This window comes from Tenrec ecaudatus, chromosome 14 (assembly GCF_050624435.1).
Source record: "Tenrec ecaudatus isolate mTenEca1 chromosome 14, mTenEca1.hap1, whole genome shotgun sequence".
NCBI lineage: Eukaryota > Metazoa > Chordata > Mammalia > Afrosoricida > Tenrecidae > Tenrec > Tenrec ecaudatus.
Window position 1 is genome coordinate 95,475,727 of NC_134543.1, and position 18,226 is coordinate 95,493,952.

An 18,226-nucleotide genomic window follows, 5' to 3' on the forward strand; every position below is an offset into this window, starting at 1 on the left:
AGCTGACTTGACCTTAGGTTTCCCTGAGCTCTTCTCCAGGAGAACAGTCGATGATCTTTTTCAGAAGGGATTGGGCTGTACTTAGGGTTAGATGATATGACTGCTTTGGGCGGCAGATCACCTTTAGGCAGATAGGCTTTAAGCAGATGACCTTCAGGCGTATATAGTAGCAACCGTGTGGTTGGAAGCAGCACCTTAAAAGTGACATTATTATGGGGACATCACGGGGAATAACTTTTACTTCAGAGAATGTGACTGGAACGCGTCTCCAACCTACGAATGTGAAGGGCTCCTCCCACCCCACCCCATGGGAACCCCAGACCAGATGACTTAATGTATGAACGTAGAGAATTTGTCCTCTCTTCTCCCCACATGTGAACAAGCACATTTTATGGTGGATAAGTATTGTTTGGTTGGTACATGAGTACCTCCTGGAATAGCTAAAAATAACAACAAATTATGTGCCTCTTTGATTTGGGATGGAAATAAACCCTTCCCCCATTATTACAAGCCTTGCTCACAAGTCAGCCATGTTTTAGAATTCCACTCAAGTTGTGACCTGGTTTTTAGATTTTTGTCAGTTCGATAGCATGTCATCTTAAGGAATAGTACAGCATTCCTTTTATTTTAAAAATTGTTAATTTTATTTTTTAGCTTTCCTTTTAAAATAAAAATTAGTAATACTTATGAAAAGATAGATATTAAAATCCATTTTTAAGTCACATGACCTTAATCTAAAGTCCTGTTCAATAAAGATATCTTTTTCAGTGTTATTAAATTAAGATTTGCTTTAACGATAACAAGAGAATTTTAGTATCATTAAGATGAAAACAGTATCAATTTTTTTTAAAGAAAGATGAAAACAGCATTAAAGAGAAAAATTCATATGACTTCAGACCAGCAAATAAAGCTGTGACGCTTGCTCAGAACTTTTCCTCTCAAAGCTTGCTTGTAAGTTCTGGGATGAATTGAAATTTACAGAGTTCTGGACTATTCCTAATCTTCCAGTTCTTCTATGTTTTTATCTCTCAAAGGCTTTTTCACTTAATGGTTTTTGATTAGTAGTAACAGCTCCGGACCCCTTTTTTTTCCTTCTTGAAGTAGGATACAATGTCTATATTCAAATGCTGGCAGATTCATTAATAAGGTAGTTGTTAAATACCCTTCCCTTTATTGCTAAATTTGTACTTCGAAGGATTTTTATTTACTCCATTTAGTTCCTATCAAAAGTTTAAAAATTCACATTTTCTTTCTACTCTTTTTTAAAGGCAATTTAATCATAGGGGGAAAAAAGAAAATATTCTCGGATCGATTATGGTAATGATTGTACAATTCTTGATTCGATTGAACTATTGAATTGTGGGATGTGTGGATTAAGTGCCAATAAAATTGTTTAAAAACAACTAGTATATAATGTTGAAATCCTAAGAGTTTAGCTGAACATGTATGAAATTATAAGTCTGCATTCAGAATCTCACTGAGTAAGTGACTGAGGAGTTATATAATGACAACTTTATTAACAAAATGACATGATCAAAAATGGGATTTTTTCTAGTTTTTGGTGAATCTATAGAATGGCATATTTTAAGTAACTAAACCCCTTATGATTGATAAGAATTATGTCTAGTTTTATCATTGTTATGAAGCATAATTTTGCCAGATAGATTTTTACCTTGATAGTGGAGCTATTGTATACTGTGATGAAGTTGACATATAACAAGTGTGTAGTTCAATGAACTTTAGTATATTTACAGTGTGTAATCATCACAGACATCTAATTTTCATTGATTTCGTTTACTCTTCCTGCCCTCCCCTCCCCCAAACACCTTGCTTATGTTTACATTCATTTTCCATTTCACTCCAAGACTGCCATGTTTTTCTGCAACAAATGTGGCAGACGGTTTGTAACCTCTGACTTTTGGTTAACAACCATGTGCTTTACCACTGCACCAGCTGGCGCTCCCCTGTGGGCTGTTCTTGTCTGTCTTGTGTGGTCCCTGTGAGACAGGAACAACTTGACAGCAGTGAGTTTGATGTGGAGTTTGGTAGTTGTCTATGTACTTTATTCCTTCTTGAAAAGATGGTGTTCTACAATTTGAATGAATATAATTAGTGTTTCCTTGAAAAATGTATGTGTTTTAGTGATTTTTAGTATGTAAAATGTATTTTAATTTACTTAGAGATTTTATTTATTTTCTAGCTTTCCGAGCAATACTTCAACCCAGAATATGATCGGTTCAAATTGTTGCTGTCCTAGTTAGTTGTTCAGTGCCGGCAAGTTGGTTCCGACTCGGAGCATCCCTTTGTACAGTGATCAGGGTGGCTCCTGACCAGGTCCGGTGCCACCCATACGTCATTGGTTTGCCGAGCCCGTTGCTCTGCCCACTTGACGTCAGTCAGTCTCATCGAGGGTCTTCCTCTACTTGTCTTAAACGACAGGCAGTTTCATCAAAGGTGCTTTCTTTTATATGTACTTTCAGGTGAAGGATATTCTTGCAAAAGTCCAGAAAAATCATGTGGGGAAACCACTGTTGAAAATTGATTTAAGTCAGGAAAAGGCGGTAAGTCTTTTTTTCATTAGTTTGGTGTAATTGAATTTAGTGAGTATCACATAAATGGACATCTTCATTTTACAATATGTGTGTACGTATATAATTTTGGAGAGTTAAAAATGAAACTCTTGAGAGTAATAGATCAACTTTTCTTCAAGCTATTAATATTAAAAATACCTGGCCAAAAATATTACAGTGCTCAGTAACTTAGCACAGTTCAGGTGATTTGAGAAGCAGTGGCCCAAAGCCAGCAAGAAGAGAAGTTACTGAGACTTCCTGTTATTGGCTGACTTCGCAAGATGTTTTACCTAAATTTATATATTTATTTGAAAATAAGATAGACTCCAATTTAATTATTATATTTAATGTACTTAGAATATTCTGAATGTTCTATCAAATAGTCTTTATTATTTAAATTTATCATAAACTCAGGGAATCAGAAAACATTCATGAGGTAAAGCCTCTTAAATCGAATGCACGTTTTGTGCATAGTGAAAGTCAACACTTACGATTTGTTTCTACTTTCTTTAGGAACAGCTGGAAAAAATCAACGATGCGCTTTGTTGTGAATATGAATGCCGAAGGCGCATGCTCGTGAAGCGTTTAGACGTGACAGTGCAGTCCTTTGGGTGGTCTGATAGAGCAAAGGTAAGCATGGTTTCCTGTTTGTGTCCTGTAGGTGGTAGCCTGTGACACGCTTCAGGCTCTCGTCACATTGCCATTGAACCCTTCTGTCCCGGCCAGCTGCCCATTGTATGGAATAGTCCTGGTCTAGTACAGATCGTTGCTCGCAAGTACTTCAGTCTTAGTTTCTCTGCAGATCTTTCCCATGTACTTGTGGTTAGGTAAGGACATACAGCATGTGAGACACTGAGGTCGCGTGAGATCAAGACAGTAGAGCATAAGATTATAGTACAGGTAGCATTGCTACCCGAACTACCGATGCCACAGGAACAGGTATGGGCATATTGCCACTTGAGTAGGTCTTCCTAAAAGTGCCTTGAAGCTGCATAAGTATGGCGCATATTCCAGTTGAAGGAAGGACAAAGAGCATTTCCAAATAGGAACTTGTTCAGATAGCTTTCTGGAGGGCTGCTTCCTATTACTCATTTCATGCTATTGGCCTGTGTTCAGCCTTCCCCTGTGTTAGCCCGAGTTCTCTAGACAAGCAAAAGCAGTGGCACTTCAAGAAATGGCTCACACGTACCAAAAGAAAAGAAATGGCTCACAGTTGTAGAACTACCGTTCATTTCGGTTCAACTCCTGGGTCACATGTAAGCTGGGGCTTCTGGCTTGTGTAGCTGAGAGACTGATGAACGGAAAGCAGGAGGGGAAGTAGGAAGATCACAGGCTGAATGAACTCAGGGTTGGCCATCCGCTGATGGTGCTGAGATTGGCAAGCGATATCACGGGGCCGACGAGCCAGATATGTGGTCCAACTCTAGCAGTGGAGATGAACTAGCGTCCTCAGTGTCAGTCTGTATCGAGAGTAGGCCACTCCTTGAATGAAACCCCTCAAATGTATCAAAGTTGTGACCAGATTAAGGAGGTAGTACCCTACCCTGTTCTCTTGTTTTTTTAACCCTATTCTTTCCACAACTGCTTAGCTGCTTCACGGAAGATCCCAAGATGGAGTTGACCACGCTATGTTAGAATATCTCAGAGCAAATTCTGGCCCACTCAAGTTGACATAAGACCTAGCTATCACATCCTGGATAGCCCCCTTCCCTGCAGGACAGCCTAGAGACTCCAGACAATAAACTGGGACAGTAACTGAGTTCACCCCATTTGCTTCCCTCGCATGGGTCGTTATCCTGTGATTCCTGATGTCCGTTCTCTACAAGTCAGTTGTGCACCTACTTTGTCCATTGTTTTAGTGGTTTCTAGGGTGCACGTAAAAGGCCGGGCATCATTATGATTGGTTGGCTGGGCAGCTGGGGTCACTCATTCACCTGGTTGCTAGGCTGGAACATGGCTAGGGTGTGATGTCCCTGAGGTCTCCTTGGTTCTTGGAGCCTGCTGGCATGCTGTGGTTTCTGTCTGGGCTCTCATGTGGTTTCTGACTCCACATGTTGTCTTAATATTTATGTCCTGTCACTCTTGTAGCCCATTACCAAAGACTAAATAGTTTAAATAAATAGATTTATTCTGTAGTCCTAGAAGTCAGAAGTCCTAACAGGAAGATGTTGGAGGTCTGGGTCCTTGTGAATATTCTAAAGAGATGCCTTTTCTAGCTTTTAGAGGCATCTGCATTCCTGGTTCACGGTCAGTGGTGTAGCATGGGCTACATTTTCTCTTAGTTGGCACCTGCTTCTATCCTTATTTCTTCTCTGATCGCTTACAAGGAACTGTGTTTATGTTGGGCCTGCCCACATAATGCACAATAATTGCCTCCTCTCCAGATTCTTAACGTGATTTCATCTGTAAAGTCTCTAATCATGTGAGGCAACATAGTCACAGCTGCTGGAATTAGGATGTGGCCATCAATCCATTTACAACGTGCCTCTTCTTCTTTCTAAGTGAATTTCATTTATTCAGGCACTTCTCCATCAGAAGTGCTCTCTTTTTTTCATTTTCAATATCCTTTAAAACTCCTATTCTGATGAGTTCTTTGTTTTCTCTGTATGCTTCTCTCAGAAGCCCCTATTGAAATCTGGGCTGTTCATGTGGCTGTTCTTTGCAGCCCTGCTCTTTCCTGGAACCCGTGACCTCTTCCTTTACTGCTTGTCCTCACTTTCTGTTACAGTAAATCCTCAGGTAACTTCCTAACAAAGGGTACTGAAGAGGCGATTATTTTTTTCTGAGAACTTGAGTTCTGAAAACTACCAAGGTTGGGCATTTATAAAATTATATATTGGTGTAGAATTCTGCATTGGTGAAGCTGAGGGTCAGTAAGAATGAGGAGGACCTTCAGTGAGATGGGTTGACAACAGCTGCAACAGTGGGCTCAACCAGCAGTGATTGTGAGGATGAGGCCGGAACTGGCAGTTTGGTTCTCAATAGCGTATATACAGCCTTGCTACGAATCGCAGCTGGCTTGGTGACAGCTCACAGTGAGAGGTTGAAGTGTTCTTTCTCTACAAGTATTGCGCACGTTGCTTCTTTGTTTCTAATATTTGGTACTTGCTGTAGCGATTAGATCTTGGTGCACTTTTATTTTTCTCAGGAACCCCTCAGGCTTTTTCTGTGTCCTTGGAATTCTGAAATTTCACAGTGATCTGCACTGGTGAGGGCATTCTTTCATTTTCACCATCGATAGGCCTTTCAGCCTGCAATTCCTCTATTCTAGTTTCTATGTTTTTCTTTTTGCTTATTTTCTTGGTTCTCTCTTTCTAAAACTCGTTACCTCGTTACTGGGCATTCTGGATTGAACTTCTTGGGTGTTTTTTTCCTCTCTCTCACTTTCTATCTCTTGCCCTTTTTTATTTACCTTTTTGAAAATGTCCTCAATTTTCTTTTCTTTTTTGTTTTATTTTTATCTAGCTATCTTATCTATACAGTTTTATTGGTACTTCATACATAAATCATTTAATTCAATCATATTAATTTTATTTTCTACTTGGTAAAATTTTGGGTCTGCCATCATTTTTTTATTCCCATGAATTCTTCGTAACTGATGATATTTTTTCCTGTTTTCCATAATTTTTTTCTTGTTTTACCTTCAGTGAGTATGCAAACATTTTTTGTTGTTGTTCACATTGTCCTCTTTCTGTCATCCCTTTTCTTTTTTTTCTTTAAACTAAAAAATCCTTTTATTGGGGACTCAATTCTTTTTTTTTTTTTAATCATTTTATTAGGGGCTCATACAACTCTTATCACAACCCATACATATACATACATCAATTGTATAAAGCACAGCCGTACATTCTTTGCCCTAATCATTTTCTATTTGTTTTTTAAATTTTATTAGGGGCTCATACAACTCTTATCACAATCCATATAGACATCAGTTGTGTGAAGCACATTTTTACATTCATTGCCCTCATCATTCTCAAAACATCAGCTATTCAACCAAGCCCCTGGCATCAGCTCCTCATTTTTCCACTCCCCACTCCCTCATGAACCCTTGATAACTTACAAGTTATTATTTTGTCATATCTTGCACTGTCTTGACGTCTCCCATCACCCACTTTTCTGTTGTCCACCCCCCACGGAGGAGGTCACATATAGATCCTTATAATAGGTTCTCCCTTTCCAACCCACCCTCCCTTCACCCTCCCAGTATCTATTGCCACTCACATCACTGGCCCTGAAGGTATCATCCGCTCTGGATTCCCTGTGTTTCCAGTTCCTATCGGTAACAGTGAACATCCTCTGGCCTAGCCAGATTTGTAAGGTGGAATTGAGATCATGATAGTTGGGGAGGGGTGTGGCGAAGGGGGAGGAAGCAATTAGGACCTAGTGAAAAATTGTATGTTTCTTTATTGCTACATCGCACCCTGACTGGCCCATCTTCTCCCCGAGACCCTTCTGTAAGGGGATGTCCAGTGGCCTACAGATGGGCTTTGGGTCTCCACTCCGCACTCCCCTGCCCATTCATAGTGATATGATTTTTTGTTCTGATGATGCCTGATACCTGATCCCTTTGACACCTCGTGATCGCACAGGCTGGTGCGCTGTTTCCACGTGGGCTTTGTTGCTTCTGAGCTAGATAACAGCTTGTTTACCTTGAAGCCTTTAAGACCCCAGATGCTATATTTTTTGATAGTCGGGCACCATCAGCTTCCTTCACCACATTTGCTTATACACCTGCTTTGTCTTCAGTGATTGTGTCGGGAAGGTGAGTATTATGGAATGCCAGTTTAGTAGAACAAAATATTCTTGCATTGAGGAAATACTTGAGTGGAAGCCCAATGTCCATCTGCTACCTTAATGCTAAACCTATACATATATGCACACAGATCTATTTCCCCATCCTCATATATAAGTATATTTACATATGTACATGCCTTTTTTTAGACCTCTATAAATGCCCGGGGCTCTTAACTCTTATAACAATCCATATATCAATTGTAGCACACGTATTTGTACATATGTTGCCATCATTCTTTTCTAGGCACTTACTTTTTATTGAGCCCCTGGTATCAGCTCCTCATTTTTCCATCCCTCTACCCACCCTACCCTTGTGACCCCTTGATAGAGTATAAATTATTATTATTTTCATATTTCACACTGACCTCTGTCTCCCTTCCCCATGGTTTCTGTTGTTCTTCCCCCTGGAGGGGGTGTGTGGTTATCTGTCCATCATTGTGATGTGCCCCTCCCCTTCTCCCTACCCTTCTGGTATCGCTATTCCCATTTCTGTTACTAGATTACATGAGTTATCCCTGTTCTTTTAGGACCACTTGTTGTTTACGTGTTTGTTTTCCTGGATTCTCTCATGATGGCTTTCCTCAAATATGTGGCCTTCCTTGGTGATTTTTACTTAAGGATGCGACAGTGGGATCTGTAGTCATTGATCGAGATTCTTGACTTCAGACCTGGGAGTTCACTGGTATTCTCCTCTAATTTCCATCAACAAATAGAAGGCTTTTCTCTGAAGTTGCTCAGTTTTTCAAGAAGCGAACTTGGTTTTACCTCTCTCCCCCTTTGGCCATGAGAGGAAGAGTGGTAGGATGACACCAGGGATTCAAATAGTCTTTAAATTAGCCCCACTTTCAGCTTCATGTTTCACTTTCTGAGATTTCTGTAGACCAGTTTATTCCTTTCTCATCTGTATTCTTGTTTCCTCTTTTGGGTATTGTTATACGGGGGCAAGTTAAAAAGTATTGCTTAGAAATCATAGAGACCTGTATTATGCAAAAAAAAATTTAAGATACAAAGTGACTGTTTCTGTATGTATTCTTTATCTAGGTCTGTACATTTTTAAAGGTAGTGTTTCATTTCTTTGGTCCTTCCCAGAATCCTCTACTCTTCAGTTTATACCATGCCAAAACAGCAGTTTGGGCACCTTTTAAGGACTCAAGTTGCGTTTCTTTGAAAGGTTTTTGAGAGTGGGAACACGAAGAAGTGTGTGGGTTTGTGAAGTAAATGGGGTAATGTTTCCCAGTGACATGCCTATAGAAGGCAGTCCCTGCTGCCCGGGAAGAATGAACAGGTGCATTGTTGTGATGGAAAAGTTTCTTGTCTTTTCCTCACCTGTGCAGTTTTCATTTTTCTGAAAATTTCTTTATAATAAACTGTGATTATTCTCTGCCCTTTGAGAGAATCTCTCAAAATTATCCCTTTGAGATTCCTCCAAGTCAGTTGCCATAGTCTGAGATAATTGAAATGTTTCAGCAAGCCCACGAAGCATTAGAAGCACTTAACTTCCTATGCTAGGAAATTTGGAAGATTGCTACTTGGCCAACTGACTGGAATAAGTCCATATTTGTGCCCATTCCAAAGAAAAGCGACCCAACTGAATGCTCAACTTGTACAACAATATCATTAATATCACATGCAAGTAAAATTTTGCTGAAGATCCTGGGAGCGGTTCAGAAGAGGACTTGACATCTTTACTGATGCCAGGTGGAACTTGGCTGAAAGAGAACACTTGAAGGATGTTGACTTGTGCTTATTGACTGTGCCAAGGCATTCTACTCTGTGGATCCTAACCCACTGTGGGTAGCCTTGAGGAGAATGGGAGCAGCAGAACCGTTCTTAGAACCTATACACAGCTTAAGAGGCAGTTGTGCAAGCAGAAGGAAGGCGCACTGCATGGTTTAAAATCAGGAAAGGCATGCCTCAGGGTTGTGCCCTCTCACCTTATTCATCTGTGTGCTGAGTGCATAATCAGACGCTGGATTTTATGATGAAGAATGTGGCATCAGAATTTGAGGAAGGCTTATTAACACCATGCAATGTGACACACAACTTTGCTTGTTGAAGTGAAACCTTGCTTGCAGATGAAGATCAGGGATCGCAGCCTTCAGTGTGGATTAGAACCCATGCTAAAGAAAACAAAGGCCCACCGCTACACCAGCAGGTAGCAGGATAACTGAAGACAAGATGGACGTGGTCAAGGAGCTCATCTTGCGTGGATCCACAATCCCTGCTCACGGGAGCAGCAGCCAGGAGACCAAGCTCTATGTAAATCTTCGGCTTTAAGGTGCTGAAAAGCAAGGATGTTGTTATTTTGAGGAATAATAAGCTCCTGAGACTCAAGCCATGGCAGTTTTTCATCCTTCGCATGCATGTGAACGTTGGACATTGTCACAGTTACAGGTGGGACATGTACTCTCCCTGCGAGACATCGCTGTGACATAATTAAGGGAGAAGGACTCTGGCTTTTTAAATTTTGAACTAGTGGTTTGTGATTGAGGCTGGATTGAGGTTTGTGATGGAGCCGTGGAAGGAACTCTGTGCTCTAGGACTGAACGTTACAGGGAGCCTGTGGGCAGGTTGAAATGCTTGCTAGGGGACCACCTGGATCTGCTTGTTGAGTGGAAGTGAGAGAAACACAGTAGTAAAGAGACAGATTGAGCCTGGCCACTGAAGCCCATGGACCTGATTCACAGGTCTAGAGGAGAAAGCGAGAGTGCGTTGACTGGTCTGAAGGTCATGACCTTGCACAAGGGGGCTGGGGTTGTTGAGAATCTGTGATGGGGCCCATGGTCGAAGCGCAAGGCAGCCAATGGGCACCCTGGTGAGGCTAAGTGAGGCAGCCCACACTGAGTTGACAAGAAGCCAAGCGGATGAAGAGAAGATTGTTGAGCCTGTGAACTGGTGCATATTGTTGCTGACTTCACTGACAGCCTGTCCTGATTTGACTTTGCTTATGGATGCAGACCCACAATGTTCCAACGGGAATGAAGATTCTTCACATCAGAAAACATGTTCATCTCCTCAGAGAACTGGCTTTGATGAAGTGGGCAGTGTAGAAATTGGATACCCAAAATGGGAGGAGAAAGGCATGAAGTGGTTGGCTTACAGACTTTCCTAGGTGGGGGGACGTATATTCATGGGATTATAGGATTAGGGTATAGGTGTTCACTTAACTGCAGTTGTTAAGCATAGAATATTGTTTTGTTCACTTATAGAATATGTTTTAATGAGGTTGACACATATGCTCTTTAGTTTTATCCTGTTAGGTACAGATAGGATTTTGTTGTTGTTTTGTTAAAAATTATGTGTGGCTAGAAGAGCTGCGTTAAGAGTGTCCAGTGGACAAGGAGTGGTCTGTGGCAGGTACAAAATCTGTCAACGTGTGAGGGGATGGAGTAGCCTGTGAGTCAAGTCAGCCATTGGTGCCTCAGTGTGGGCATGACCTTTTTCTGAGGATTCTGGGAACTTCTGTTTTCCTCCCTGGAGGCGGGACACACTCTGTCCTTGTGAGACATTCCTGTTGACAAGACACATGGAGCTACACTGATGGAGCCAGTGCCCTGGAGCTGGAGGAGCCATGTGGAGCCTCATGCCAGCACAGAGATGCTTCTACCACCACTGGATCCACAAGACTGTCTACCCACTGGTCTGTGATCTTCCTATATTCAGCATTCATTATTGCATGGCTATATAAGTCTGAAGAGGAATTTATGGACTGGTATCAGACATATGAGCTAATAATGGACTTATGGATGTGATCTGGGCTGGGATGTTATTTCAATATACAATTGCTCTCTTATATAAAGATCTCTCGTGTACACATATGCGTGTCTGAATTTGTTTCTTGTGTCAACCCAGACTAATAGACATTGAATAAGGAAGCCGGAAGAAATATCGATACATTGTAATTATGGTGCAGAATAGTGAAAGTACCACAGACTGCCAAAAGAACAAACACATCTGTCTTGGATGAAGTATAACCAGAAAGCTTCTTGGAGGCAAGTGTGGTGACATTTCGTCATAAGCACTTTGGGCACATCAGGAGAGACTAGTCTCTCTGAGAAGGACACTGGGGTTGGTAGAGCAAAAGGACAGGTCGCTAGGAGTTGCAGCGGCCTTGACAGCACCTAGCCGCGCAGCGGCAACATGTCGTGTATACTCCGCTGTTGTTCTATACACTCACTCCTTACGAAACGCCATGGGGACCACACGTGACCTCGGAATGCTACACCAGCCCACAGGTTCTTATGAGATGGGGGTCAGGCGTCCTTCCACCTTTGCCAGTTCTGACACCTGCTGTCCCTCCCACGACCCTGTGCTTCTCATCTGGGCTTAATAGTTCATTTCAGTGGCCACACAGAACTCACACACATGCTCATGCTTGTGGCATTCATGACGGTGGATTCTCCAAAGGAAAGTGGCTATGTCAAAAACTAACTCCTGGTGTTTGTCATGACCAGATTGTTTTCTAGAATGTTTGCATAAATTTAAACTGCTGTTGGTAGAGGAAAAGAAAATGTATGATACTTTATCTTCTTTAATGTTTAGAATACTACCTGTTCTATTGCTAATTGATGACTTGAGAAGTCTAGCTTGTTGAAATGTGTATAGTTTTATTTCTGGTAGAGCGAAACATTGATGATAAGCTTATTAGTCATTGAATGTCTTCCTTTTGGAAATTCCTATTTGCACTTACCATTTTTCCTCACTTGGAGTCTTCCTATTTTTCTTTTCATTGAATCTTTTATGTGCTAAGAAAGTTAACCTGTTGTCTTATTTATTTGAGACCGTTGTTATCTTTTGATTTCATGGCAATTTTAATGTTTGTTGTAAAGAAGCGCTCATCGTTGTTTGGCAGTTAATTTTTTTTAATGTGGAACCTTAAACAATTCTTTATTCGGGTTGGCATTTCCTTTGTTACATGGTGCCTTATTAGTAGTATTATGTTTTTACAGACCATTTAAAAATAAAAACCAACCATTCAAAAGGATGTTTTGAAGAATAAAGAAATACCAGTTCGTCAGGGGCTGCATGTGCCCCATCTGATAAGTGATCAGCTAATGTTGGCTGTGAAGATGATGATGGGTTTTTATTATGTATTACTCTGTGGCAGGGCTCTGTTTTCCTCAGATTAAAAAAATCATTCTTACATATTTAGTTTTTACATCAACTTTTAATTGTAGACTTACTGTATTATCATTGTTAATCATTTTTTATCTATACAAAAACCATTCCCACAGGATTGCATAATGTGTGTAAGTGAATTTTTTGGGGAAAACGAGACAATAATATTCACTATTTCCATCCAGAAATTTGGTACTTTTCCCTGCTTACACAGTTTTCATTTTGAAAGTGTTTTTTTTCCTTACAGGTCTAAACACTTTTGTTGGTAAAGCTATTTTTAGGTATTCTTGATTTTGTTGCTAAGAATAGACTGTCAATATTGTTTAGTAAACCATTGCTGTGAAAGTCTTATTTTTCAGCATCTATTGGCCTGTATATCTATTGAATGTCCATAGAAGTGCTCGCATAGTGCAGTGCTTCTGTTCTTTTTCATGTTGCTTCTTGTATATTCTCTCCCTTTCTACTTTCTGAAAGTTACAATTAGTTGCTCTTCAGCTGAAATTCACTTAGGTTTCTTTCTCCCGCACTTTTGTCTCTTAGGTTAAAACAGACGACATCGCAAGAATTTACCAGCCTAAGCGGTATGCGTTGTCCCCCAGGACAACTGTCACATTGGCCCATTTGCTCGCTGCTCGTGAAGATCTCTCCAAGATCATCAGGACAAGTAGTGGCGCCAGTCGGGAGAAAACGGCGTGTGCCATCAATAAGGTGGGTTTTCTCTGCGCTCCGTGGAGGCTGAGTTTATAATATTCTCATTTGATGTGTTCATAGGTTTGATTTTCGTCTTGTTTTCCTTCTAAGTCCATTTGCGCTCCTCGAAAAGGCTGGGAAGGACTTTCGATTCACCCAAATGTACTGATGTTTCGTGTTTAGTTTGAATTTCTGTGTTCATTCATCAAGCTGGAGTTTTAATGAAAAGAATTAAGGAATCGCTTTAGAAGAATGATTTGCCTTCTTCCTGAGAGCCTCGTCTTTCATTTTGGTGAAGGTGAATGTGTTTGTAGGAATTGTGGGTACTGGCAGTCTTCTGATGGAAGGGGGGAGAGCCCATGCTTTTAAGTCGTGCAGATCTAGGTGTGCAACCCAGCTCTCCCGTTCACTGAGGGGCTTGACCTTGGCAAAGTACTGAGCTTGTTTGAACTTGTTTCCTCAGTAAGAGCCCACATCCAAATCTTTGAGAGTGGTCTTAAGTTAAACAAGTCAAGAGTTCTGTTGATGTGCAATCGCAGCAACCACAGAAGGCTTGGTCCAGTTGATGATAGTGGGCGCTCTCCATTTACTTTACTCCATTTACAGGAAGCAAGGTACTTCCTGGCAAACCTAATTATACTCGGTAGATAAGTGAACCCATTTTCAGAAGTAAGGAATTTGTTAAAGGCCTTGTTTTAAAACCTTGTTTTTCACGTTGTATGGTTTCTGATAAGAGAGATATCCCTTGCCAGGAAATTGATAGATTTTAAAGTGAATTTGATAATTATTTTTAAGTTAGGTCTCAACAGGGTTTACCTCTGTGATGTTCCTTTTTCTGTTCTTTCATTTTGGATCAGTATCCTCTATCTTTTGAAAGATAATGCTCTTTAAAAATATATTATTTAATACCTTATATCAGGTTATAGTCTAGCTCTACTGACTCAAAGTTGTTTTCTATTTTAAGAGACACTGCCCATTCTCTGTTCTGAGTTTACGATTTATAGTGTGATCGTTTGAAGATAATCTTATTATCACTTCTTGGCACGATATCCGAGTATACCTACCAAAAATATACCATGGAAAGGAGCCGAGGTGACATAGTTGGGCTGGTAATCGCAAGGTTAGCATTTCGAACCCACCAGCTACACTGCAGGAGAGAGATGAGAGTTGGCTCCTATAAAGAGTGAGTTATAGTTTCTGAAAGCCACAGGGCCATTGTACTCTGCCCTAGAGGGTCCTTTTGAGCCGGATGGCAGTGAGTGTGATGAATAGGTTATGTCGAGTGGAACAGGTCAGGGAGAGTAGCAACCAAGGGAAAAGCTAGTTATTTTTTGGATTTGGTGATTCAGGCATCACTGGTGTTTGCACACTTGGAAGCATGCCTCCCAGTGATGCTGAACTTTTGTCTTTCATTGGAGACAGAAATTGCTAAATCGTGGGCTTGATTAGATAGCTGGGAGACCACCCCCTGCCTCCCCTGATGACTCGCAGGTCATGTAGGTTGAGGCAGTACTGCGTGGCCGTCTTTCCTAAGAGAGGCAGTAGCAGGGAGCTGTTCTTCCCTGCGTTGTGGGGGGTGGGTAGCACTTTGTTCACCGATTCTGTCATTCCCTCCGCTGCCAGGCCTGTAAAGCAGCCTTTCTTAATAAGTTCTGACATCTTTAAATCAAACTCGTCCTTGGCTTGCCCTTCAAAGTATGAAAAGCATGATTAAGGAAATAACATCAACACCGTATTTTCTTTGTAATAATACAGTAACAAATAGCATTGTTTGAAAGTTAATGAGCTTAAGTTTGAGGAGTAATTGAGAATTCGTGTTTGAACATTCTTTGCGATTCCTTGGATTACAGTGGTTCTGTTTACTTTTTGACTTCGTTACGTCTTCATGTACAGTTTTTTATTAGGTAGCTCAGTAAAACCAATGGCAGTGGGAAGTCCAGAGTTGTTAGATAAATGGATATGAAATTAATGTGTATGTTTCATGTCAATTGAAAATGTAGTGGTGAAAATTTTCTGTATGTTCTGACTACTACATTTGTGGTAGGAATTTTCTAAAGAAATTGAAATGAGAAAAAATTAACAAGTCCATGTTTCAGAACACCCCCTCTCCCCCCGGGTTGTTTAAAAATATTTTGTCTTGAAGACTGTCATTCATTATCCTTAGGTTTTTCAATACTAATGTGTGCTGCCATGTTCAATGGTCTTGTTTTCTAAAGTATTTCATTTGGTAGCCATTTATTTATTAGAAACAGTAGCTTTAATTTCATGTGACTCTTTTATGGAAATTCAACATGTAAAGTATTTTATTACAAACTGAAAGAAAACATTTCTTTACACAGGTGCTGATGGGAAGAGTACCTGACCGTGGAGGAAGGCCGAATGAAATTGAACCCCCTCCCCCTGAAATGCCCCCTTGGCAAAAGAGACAAGACGGCGGTGGAAGGGGTGGTTGGGGTGGTGGAGGAGGTGGTGGAAGAGGAGGTGGAAGGGGTGGCCGGGGAGGTGGTGGAGGAGGAGGAGGAGGTTGGGGAGGTGGTGGGGGAGGAGGAGGAGGAGGAGGAGGAGGGTGGGGAGGAGGTGGAGGCCGAGGAGGGGGTTTCCAAGGTAGGGGAGATTTTGGTGGGAGAGGGGGCTATGGTGGGAGAGGTTATGGAGGTCATCCTTATGGGGGAGGTGGCGGTGGTGGATATAGAAGATACTGAAAATGATAGGCATTAGGCAGCAGTGCTTACTTCTGATAGATACGTTAGCGTAGTGTTTTAAATGACATACGAATATCATCGGTGAAGTAAACCTAGTGGACACGGATACCGTTCTTGAAGCGGGTCGATGGGTCAGCATTGTTTTATACTACCATTTGATCTCTTGCACCAAGTGATGTTCCCCTCATGTTCTATGTACCCTGCGCATGCGGTATCTTTCTAGAAAACAAAAAATGAACAAAAATAATTTTTAAAAATGTAAATATTTAATACCATCAAACTTGGAAAAATGGAAAGTATTTTATTGTCTTGATTGAATTTAGATTGTTAACCTGTATTTTATTTAGGTTTGAGACCAAAATGACCCCATCTGTAATGGAAAGAAATATAGATGATTGTCTTACTCGCATTGCTGTGGGTGTGTTTTTGTGTGTTAATTCTGCTTCACAAGGTAGGGGAGGGCCCGATGCTTGTGATCAGCAGGCGGTTGGTTTGATTTGGTGTCTTCTTTTATGGGAGGATACTCCTCTGGCAAGGCTTTTGTTAAAGTTCCACTCATTGTTCTCCTTTGTGCCGTGTACGTATATTTTCCAATTGGACTTAGACGCCTGTGTGAGTTTTGTTTGACAAAGCAGAGCTCAAGATTGTGGTCCGGATTGCGCTACTGAAGCACTCACAGGGACCGCTTACACCCGACGGTGTGAACAACCCCCCTGTGTGTATGCCTTTCTTCTCGAGTTGTGCCCTCACGGTAGGCCTCCGAGCAGAAGGAAGGCCGGGGTTGCACTGGACCAAGGCGGCAGTCCCCATTGTCATCACCGCTAGATTGGGAGGCACGGGGGTCCAGGGACCAGCAGGGGTTGTGACCTCAGATCCTGGAGTGGCCGTAAGATGTGAGGGTAAAGTGACCTCCAGCTCAGAAGGTTCTGTTTGTCGTGATTTGTCAAAGAGCAGTAAGACACTTGCCTGCCCCTCTCCGATGGTTTCATGAACACCCAAGCGTGTGTGCGAGGTTTGAAAACCAGAAGAGGCCCTGGCATGAATGCTTTAGGGCTGGGCCAAAGAATGCCCTCTGACTTGTGGAGAGCCCGAGGGGAAAGAGCTCATCACACCGTTTTCCCCTCCACTCTGTATGCGTTCTGGTCAGCCCCTGTGAGTTGACAACTTACTGTGATCTAGTCTATTTGGTAGATAAAAATTGTTATCAGTGGTCAAATGGTATTTAATATTCTTGGAATTTTTTTTTGTTTTGTTTTACAGTAAACCCTGTGGTGAAATAGAAAATAATGTTACCATTTTAAAAGCAACTATTTGTATGTACTGCCATCTTGGGTGTGTGTTTCTAAAACCTAACCCTTCAAAGAAATGTGTTTAGGATAGGAAAACATAGACATAGTTGATTATTTATAATGTGCTTTTAGGTATGTGGAGACTTAATTTCGTGTTGAAGAAAAAGGTTTTTCATAGTTGAAAAAACACTGTCATTATTAATGATGAGCATTGAAAAATATTTTTAAGGGTTATTAGTTGAAAGGAAAAAAAATCCACTTAAAAGTTTTACATTTCTGCTGTATGTCTTTCCGGGAGTTTTAGTGATGGTATACAATGAGGGTTTATAATTTCTTACAACTTATTTATCCCTAAAAAGTTTTATGGTACATGTGGTGGGCACACTATTGGATCCATGGCTGTGAAGATTCCCCTGCACTCCCTGAGTGCTGTTCCTGAAGGTCAGCACTGGCCCTGACATCGTGTTGAAGCCAGAACCACTCCTGTCTACACATTCCTAGTGTTGTATTATTTTCTTGAAGGAGGGCTTTTTATTTCTATCCAGTGAAAGTTTCGTTTTCAGGAGGGTCTGTTGAGTGGCGTGTAGGGAGCAGTAAAAGAGAGGCAGATTTGGAGCCTCACTGTTAAAGCCATAATGCAAAACGGTTTGATAAATTGACGCAGTGCAAATGCAGACCGAAGGAGGCACACTCCACTGCTTCCCAAAACACATCACTCTTTTGATAGCTCTCTTTCATTCTTCTTTGCTTGATGCTCAGTTTCATTTTTTTCCTATTACTTCATTTTTCCTCCCCTTGCCCCTAGCTTTTGTCTCCCCTGAGGAGCCTTGGTGACCTCCTGGTCATAAGAATTGGGCGGCTAAGCTCAGTGTCAGCCGTTTGAAACAGCAGCTCTCCAGAGACGAGAGATGAGGCTGTCTGCTCTAGTAGTCAGTCCATCTCCGAAACCGGCTGGGCAGTTCTCCGGTGTCCCAGAGGGTCTCTCTGAGTCAGAATGGACTTGATGGCGATAGGTTTTTTTGTTCTGTTGTGCTCTGACCGGGGCATTTGATAGAACCCATAG

General features: G+C 41.4%; 1 protein-coding gene across 1 annotated transcript in view; it reads left to right on the plus strand.

Moving 5' to 3' along the window:
• Positions 1-16,283, plus strand: part of FAM98B (family with sequence similarity 98 member B) — a 32,470-nt gene extending 16,187 nt beyond the window's left edge. Inside the window, exons 5-8 of the mRNA XM_075531420.1 lie at positions 2,481-2,561; positions 3,084-3,200; positions 13,023-13,190; positions 15,512-16,283. Of these exons, the coding sequence (XP_075387535.1) occupies positions 2,481-2,561; positions 3,084-3,200; positions 13,023-13,190; positions 15,512-15,874 (729 nt within the window). The 3' untranslated portion in view covers positions 15,875-16,283. The remainder of the gene's footprint in view (positions 1-2,480; positions 2,562-3,083; positions 3,201-13,022; positions 13,191-15,511) is intronic.
• Positions 16,284-18,226: the final 1,943 nt, after the last annotated feature.